The 8,666-nt window shown below is 37.7% G+C and overlaps 1 protein-coding gene across 1 annotated transcript; it reads left to right on the plus strand.

Annotated features, from left to right (window-relative positions):
* Positions 1-766: 766 nt before the first annotated feature.
* Positions 767-7,987, plus strand: LOC140302113 (long-chain fatty acid transport protein 2). The gene is made up of 10 exons (XM_072380886.1): positions 767-1,273; positions 1,557-1,766; positions 1,882-2,040; positions 3,057-3,181; positions 4,618-4,812; positions 6,281-6,371; positions 6,478-6,676; positions 7,207-7,304; positions 7,417-7,547; positions 7,695-7,987. Exons 1-10 carry the CDS (start codon positions 793-795, stop codon positions 7,869-7,871), a joined length of 1,866 nt encoding a protein of 621 aa, XP_072236987.1. The 5' UTR covers positions 767-792; the 3' UTR covers positions 7,872-7,987.
* Positions 7,988-8,666: the final 679 nt, after the last annotated feature.

Here is an 8,666-nt window from a genome sequence, read left to right on the forward strand (position 1 = left end):
GTCACCATGCTGCTCATCTCATCAACTCCTCATTCCCAAAAAGCACACCTGGTTTCCATTCATCTGATCTCCACAGTGCCTGAACCTTCCTTTTCCCCCTGCTTTTGTCAGAGCTTCAGTTCTGCTTGGCCTAGCTGGTCTGGATTTGAAGTCATAGAACCACTGAATGTTTTGAGGTTGGATTTTTCTTTGAGTTTTCTCTCTGCTCAAACTTTTAAAGCCTTTCAGAATCAAGTTTTTTTTTCCAGAATCTGTTCATGACCCTCCCCTACTGAGTGCGGGTGCATACCTTTGGCTCTTTATTTCAACTCAAATCACAACACACGCAAATCAACGAGTAACACAGAAACGTTCCAGCTGTCAAACTTCTTCCTGTGAACAACTGTGCCAAATGCACAGTCCAGACAAGCTGCAGACTGTGGCGACTTAAAACCTCAAGGGCTTAACCTCTTCATCTGAGTGCCCTGAGAAGACTTACGTTTGGGGGGGGATTTGGTGTTTTTTTGTTGTTGTTTTTGATAAACAAAATTAGTTTATCTCGATCGTAGTCAAACAGTTTGGGTCCAAACGTTGACTTTGTTTTCAAGAATTCTGGATTAGTTTTTCACAGCTTCCAAAATATCCGCATGGGAAGGGAAGACCCTTTTCCAAGAACTTTACATACTTTTGGGGAAATGCTCCGCCCCATTGAACAAAATCCTTATTTGCAACATTTCCCATTTTGCAGCAGGGGCTGAACATTCTTTGTTTGTTTGTTTGTTTTTTAAACAGGATTTTGGAAGTGAGTTGACCATGGAGTTATATGTCATTTCAATCATTTTAGCAAGTATTCTCGTCATGCCATTCGCACTTAAAACTTTTTCTCCTTATGTTTGGTTGGATATTCTCTATTTCGTGGATCTCATGCGGATTTTAGTCACGATTGTTTCGAGGCGAAGAAGGAGACCTCTTTTCTTTGTTTTGGACCGTTTCTTGGAGCAAACCGCCGCGTCTCCAGATAAGACGTTCATTGTGTTCGGAGACGAAAGCTACACCTACAGATGCACAGACAGAAAGAGTAACCAAATTGCAAACGCGCTCCGGTCTCACCCCGGATACAAAGCTGGGGACACCGTTGCAGTTTTCATGGGGAATGAACCCGCCTTCATGTTTACCTGGCTGGCTTTGGCTAAACTCGGCTCTCCTGTCGCTTTTCTAAATTACAACATTCGGACCAAATCTCTGCTGCACTGCTTTAGCTGCTGCAAGGCAAAGGTGTTGATAGCAGCTCCAGGTATTCGCATGTGTGCTTGCTTTAAAGTGTTTTTTTTTTTTTTACAAAACTTTAGAGCTGCTCTTAGCTGATCACTTCAGGTTCAGGAAGTCCAGGAGATAATCTCAACTAATAAAGTCATTATAAAGCAATAAAAACTGTTGAAGGGGAAAAGTGCATATTTTAACACGTTCTTTCACCCATAATCTGCAGTTGTAAAGATGGAGATTGTATGGTTTTGGTTTGCTATCAGTAACGTGTGTGGTTGGCATGAACACGCTCTAACCCCTTTATCCTTTTGCAGAGCTCAAGGAGGCAGTGGAGGATGTGCTGCCTTCTCTGTTACAGGAAGGCGTCACCGTCCTTCTGATGTCCAAACACTGTGACACTTCAGGAATTGAGAGCTTCTTCGACGAAGTGGAAGAAGCATCAGACGCCCCGCTCCCTCCATCCCTCAGATCACATGTCACATTTAAAAGTCCTGCCGTTTACATTTACACCTCTGGAACTACTGGTATTGGAAATACTGCAAATGTGGTTTTATTCGGCTGTATTTTGCAGTCTTCTCTACCAATAAGATAATATAGGGCATCCTTCATTTTTCAGACTTTGCCCTTGCTGTATTTCAGGTCTCCCGAAGGCAGCTGTGGTCAACCAGAACCGCCTGTTAACAGCTCTGACTGTTTTATCTTCAAATGGAGTAACGTCAAAAGATGCCATCTACCTTAACCTCCCTCTGTACCACACAGCAGGCTTTATTGTTGGCTTTGTTGGCTCCATTGAAACTGGTGAGACGATGGAGAAGTAGCTACTTTGGCAGTATTTGGGGTGGCTGGCACACAAAATTTTATTAAAGCTGTTGGATGTGTTTGATGGGGCTTGAAGTTCCTTTTAAGCATTTTCTAAGATATTTTTTTGTGAAATATTGTGAAATAACACATTTGTACCAGTTTCACCAAATGCAAATTAAAATGTGTAGGTTTTTTATAATGCATGTGAGTTCTGCGTAATACAAAGTGTAGACAAGTTACTACTTTAAAAGCAGTTGTTGGCATGGATTGATTTAAAAAAAATTAAAAAAAAATATCAGGCAGTTAATTATAATTTATTTTACTTATTAATTTACTTTTTAGATTGATTGACCTTGGAACATGCAAGATGCAATATCTCACTGACCTCCTCCCTGCCAAATTTGTAAAATAATTTGTTAATGGCGGTAGGTTTAAGTAAAATACTTCAAGTCCCATTCCCATTTTCAGTTATGCAGATTAGGAAAGTGACACCCTGTTACAGGATCTTCAAATGCCTTCATATTACTTAAATGTGAGACTGCTGCTGCAAAATTGTAAAATAAATTGAGCTTGTTTCCAGTGATCCCCTGCTCTTCCTCTCCCTCTGGTTATCCTGCCTTGATTCAGTCGGGGTGAAAGAGTCTTTTGTCACCAGTAATCTGAACAGATCCTTTCTAATGGCTTTTTCCTAAATAGGCTAAAGTTCACGCAGCTATTGTATATTTGTGTGAGCACTCCTAGTTACACACTTTATTCAGGGTGCTTTCAGTACTGCCCAGAACAGTCACTGTTCTGTTGTCCATAGTTAACTGGCACACAAGTCAATTATGTGGGCATAAAGTTGTGGACAAAACTTGTTTGCATGAATTTCTCTTCAGTTAATTAAATTGACTGTGTACAGTAAATGCGTTGATTGCAGATCAGTTTAAGGTTGTCTTCAAAGAAATCTATTAGTTGAAAACAAATAACATAAAGTGTAATGTCCCCATTCTTTGCTTTTTTCCCCTTTTAAGGGTCAACCATAGTTCTGAAGAGGAAGTTTTCTGCTTCTCAGTTTTGGGATGACTGCAGGAAATATAACGTGACTGTTATCCAGTACATAGGAGAGGTGATGCGCTACCTTTGTAGTACACAAAAGGTACGATTTTGATTAGAATTTTGTCTGGTAGTCATGTTCAAATTAAGCCGTGTATTAATGTGTTTTTTATAAAACAGTGTTGCTGTGTTTAGTCACCACTTGAAGTGGCTGAAGCAGCCCTGTAATTTAAATCACTTTATACAACTAAGAATCACATATTCCAGGTTTGCCTTATTTTTGTGTATTTGTGGAAAAGCCTTTGCAGCTGGTTTATGAGCACGTGACGGTTAAAACTCTCGGCTTAAACCGAACAAGTAGCAATCCTACGAATGTCAGGGAGTTAGTATCACTCTCCCTGTTATTCAGAGGCACTTGAATATAAAGCCTTAGTTATCTATAACTGTAATGGGGATGCCCCAATGTAGAAGGAAATTGTTGTATTGTATGCTTCATTTTTATAAACCATTGATTTGAACACATTGATCTAATCTTATTTAATAGGCTTTAACCAATTTTTTTTTTTTTATCCTTGTCTTTTAATTACTTGGCTAACTGCAACCTGAACAAACTCACACAAGATCCTTGGCAGGGACCTTTGGGCACCACACCTCCTCCTCGCCATCTTAACTACTGTTAAACTTCCTAACAGCTGCAGAGGCGGGGTGCCGGGAACCGGCTGCAGCAAGCTGCTATTGAGAGAGAACTAGTTTCCAAATCTGTACATTCCCAAAGCACAGCACAGCTGGCTTACCAAAATAGAAATCGTTAAATCTCAACTATCTAATTCCAGTCTTTTGCTTCAATATCTGTGGGGTTTTAGCACATCATAAAATGCATCTGATATTTTTTAAGTATCCGACTGAAAGCATGTTTTTTTTTAGATCTTTTAAAGACTTATTTGTATTTAGGAGTAATATAAACATTTTCTAGATGTGTACCATTCAGAGTATCTAATTGCATCACATGAAGTTCTGTCTCAATTTACTGCGTGACCCTGTGCGACTAAGAGGAGGTGGTTTGTCTTTATCTGGTCACCTCTAGGAATAGATGCTGGCCTTTACTTTAGAGGACCATATCAAGTAACTTGGCAACCAAATCTTCTTGTACTTATATACAGTAAAACTTGTAGGTCACAGTATTTTGTTAAACCGAGGTATTTTTTCACGTGTATCAGTGTGTTTTTAAAGGTCAGAAGCATATAGAAAATATATACGTTAACATGCATGTTTTTAAAAGCATGTATTCTTGCACTTTAGAAACATCCTTTTGAAATACTTACGAATATATATTTTCGTCCCATTACCACATTTCATTTTTTTTTTTATCAGAAGTGTCATAATTAATTTATATTCGCACTGCTTTAGGATTAATTGGTGATCTGGTCATGCGATACTTCAAGTTTGCAGTCCAAATGTTTGACATATTGAAATAACTGTTTAGGAAAGTACACGCACAATTATTCACCTTTTTATTCTTATTTTTGTATCAAAATGCAGAGAGACAATGACAAGGACCATAAAGTAAGGCTGGCCATCGGAAATGGTGTCAGAGCAGAGGTATGGAGAGAATTTCTCAATCGCTTTGGGGCCATCAACGTTCTGGAGTTTTATGCCTCCACTGAGGGAAATGTGGGATTCTTAAACTACGCAGGGAGAATCGGAGCTGTTGGACGAGTCAACTTTTTGCATCGGGTAAGAATGACAACATTTAAAACCAAAATTATTCTTTTTTTTATTTTTTTTTTATCCTTTTAAATTTTAACAGTTTTTTTTTTTGATGAACCAAATTCAGTTTGTTTGTCAGTATAAACTCAACTCACTATTTTTTGTCTTTCTTTTTTTTACCCTGAAGGAAATATGTTTAGACGAACACTGAGTTTATTTATTATAGGTTATTTTTACCACACATACAATAGTTTTGAACATTTTAGCGCAAAAATATATGAATAAAACCTAAAACATCATCACATTGTCATGCAAGATAGACATAAGGAGAGAAGAGTTCAAAAATTGATTCTGAAAAATGATCCAATATTACATATTCATGATGTCAGAAGTATATACACCTTTGCTTCAGTACCTATTGTGACCCCTTGTTCAGCAATAAGTGCAACTAGCATTTACTGTAACTTTTGATCAGTCGTGCCAATCAGCTTGGAGGATTTTAGATGATTCCTCAAGCAGCTTCATATCTGAGAAGTTGTGGCTTTCCTCACATGAGCTGCTCACTTTAGGTCTTTCACATAGTTTCTATTGGATTGTTGGTCCAAACTTTGATGTGGCTGTTTTCAAAAATTCCTTTTGGTCACGTCAATAATAGTTTTGTAACAGCCTTCTGGCTCATGCAGACAGCATTTTGTTTTTTGGAGAGCAGTGGCTTTCTCCTTCCATGATTGTTGTCCATTATTGTCCAGATGGTAGGCTCAATAATAGTCAATATGATAAAGGCCTTTAATGCTTAGACATTTCCTTTTAATCCTTTGCAGAGTAATACACACTTTGTTCTTGGAGCAATCTCTTTTGCTTGACATCACCTAGGAAAGGGAAACAAAGTCCTTCATTTGTCCACAATGTGTCTGATTGTTGATTGGATAAGTACAAACTCTTTAAGACATTGTTTTGTCATATTTTCAGACTGATAAACAAAATTAACTCTCTTTCTGAGGTCCTCAGAAACTAATTTTGTTCTTGTCATGTCATGCTTCCACAAACATTTTGTTCCAGAATCTGAGATCCGATCAAGTACATCGCACCTAATTGTTTTCCCACTGATTGAAAAAAAAAATCCCTGACTCTAAAATCACCCTCAAATGAAGTCTTTTATATATTTTTGTCACTTACCGATTTGTAGTGTTAGATCATTTTCTTCAATGAATAAACAATTTAACACGATAGGTTTAATTATTATCTGATCTATTATCTATCTTTGTAAATTTTTTGAAAATCTGACGATGTTTTTCACCACAATTAATCTAAAGTATCAGAAATGTTTAAAAAGCACCACCATGCAGATCCCCGGCTGAGGAAAGTTATGGTTATTTGTGGCTTAAACAGAAGGCCAGAAGCTTTGAAATGTGTTTTCTAACAACGTTGTTTTATTCTAATGGTATAAAAATGTATTGGACACTGATTACAATACATGTACATGTTCCTTTGGTAGAAGCTGTTTCCCTATATTCTTGTAAAGTACGACACTGAGAGAGACGAACCGATGCGAGATGCCAACGGCCTCTGCATTGAGTCACCCAAAGGTGAAGAATAACATCAAGTGTCTATCTGAATAGCACAATCACTTTTTAAAACTGAGAGGCTCGTGTTTAGCTTGGCTATTCTATTTATTCATTTATTTCTTTTTAGGTGAAACGGGACTGCTGGTGTCAAAGATCACAGACATAGCTCCCTTTGTTGGCTACGCCCAAAACAAAGAACAAACGGAGAGGAAAAAAATTCGGAATGTTCTCAAAAGAGGAGATCTTTATTTCAACACTGGAGACCTAATGAGGATCGATCGTGACAACTTCATTTACTTTCAGGATCGCATTGGTGACACATTCAGGTACACATTGTGCCATGATTTGATTTTTGAAGCATTTAACTAGAAGTAAGACTTGTTTCTGCCTCAGAGTTAAACACACATGACTGACACAAGTCAGAAACAGCAGGGGTTTTTTTTTAAATTGATTTTTAAAAAAGTAGCGAGGAGCACATTTTTTCTGGCAGATGAGGTGTAGTTTATTTTTATGAAGAACGTATTGTTGCAGTTAATCATTTTATACAACATAGTTTCCATCAGAAATACTGCATTTAAAAAAAGAGGCTTATTATGGTTTCACTGCTCATGTTATCTTCCCCTCACTGTGCCATTGGCTATGTATTATATACATTTCATACATTTTCTGACTCTAATCAAGATACTATGGTGTTGAAACATTTGTCTGTTCGCACTTTTAAAAGAATAACCTCCAGCCCATCTCCATATGCTTTCTTATTTATTTTTTATTTTAAACCAACATGCATGAGCTTAATTAAATATTAAAGGGGATACAATCCAGTTGATATGGAGTTGTAACGTGTTTGAGCCCACAGGTGGAAAGGTGAGAATGTTGCTACAACTGAAGTGTCTGACATCCTGACGATCATTGATTGTCTCCAAGAAGCCAACGTTTATGGAGTCCAAGTACCAGGTGATAGTCATTCCCTCTGTGTGCTTTAACCAGAATGGGACTTTAAATAGCATTACATTGCAGAGAGGCATTGATTGATATCTGTGTTTGTTTTATTTATTGTTTTATTCAGGGCACGAGGGGCGGATAGGGATGGCAGCTGTAACTGTGAAGGAAGATTCACAGTTTGATGGAAGTAAAATATATAATCATGTGATTAGCTATCTGCCCTCATATGCACGACCTCGCTTCATAAGGGTACAGGTAAATCAGTTTTGCACATAGTTTACTTAATTTTACTCTTAAATGAAACCCTTGGCATATGTTCATATTTAAAAACAAACAGTTCTATTTTCAAGAGATGACTGTGATCATATGATTAGTGTTTTTTCATGAGTGCTTTCTGTCCAGAATGCCGTGGAAGTGACGGGGACTTTCAAGCAGATGAAGGTGAAGCTGGTGGAGCAGGGTTTTGATCCAGGACGTATCCAGGACCCTCTTTACATCCTGGATGATAATAATAAGAGCTACATTCCGCTGACTGCTGAGCTCTGCAGCTCCATCATAACAGGAAGCATCAAACTATGAGCAGGTTCACAAGCTATGCAGGCATTTTAAGACTGACAGCATTGGCTTTTCCAATAATGAACTTTCAGCTCAGGGACACAAGAGTCTTTTAATAATGATTATCCTTTGTTTTTTTTGTTGTTGTTTTTGTTTTTTAAAAAGGAAACGTATATGGAAGTTAGTGTAAAAATCTTATGTCGGGACTCATTTCAGTATCTGGAGTCAACCTGCAAGGGGAGATGTTCAGTCATATTAACAATATATTTGACCGGGAGGTGAAGATATGAATAGTATTTAGTTGTATAATGGCTGTGCTCCAGTGCGAGTATTGCTGTTTAGACTCTATACGCTGCATTATATCTGTGTTGACGAGTGTTGCTGTATGGTGTTAGTATCTCATGTGCATGGATGGTGTAGTTTAATAGGAAGTTATTCGTCCTCCTGGGAAACAAAATACAAGGCATTAAACTTACAGACAGTTTGATTATTCTCTTTTATGAAAGATGTCATTAGCATGTGGTCTCTGTGGCTGACAAAAATGTGTAGAAGGTGTACTATGAAATTCGTATGACTTAGCAATATCTGTAAATATAGATTACTTTGCCAAAACAGAAAAATTAAAGTGATTCTTTCTGTAAAAAGAGAACTACTTACCATGTGTATGCCTTTTATGATTTTGCTCGTCAAACATTACAAGGAAAGATTTCCCATGTGACTGACAAAAAAATCACCAGGTGGAGCCAAACACTCAATGCTAGACACTGTCCTCGTGTAGCTTGGAGAATGTAAGCCAGGTGCTTGTTTTAACAGTTCTCA

Source organism: Leuresthes tenuis, unplaced genomic scaffold, assembly GCF_036924035.1.
Source record: "Leuresthes tenuis unplaced genomic scaffold, fLeuTen1.0.hap1 SCAF_2, whole genome shotgun sequence".
Lineage (NCBI taxonomy): Eukaryota > Metazoa > Chordata > Actinopteri > Atheriniformes > Atherinopsidae > Leuresthes > Leuresthes tenuis.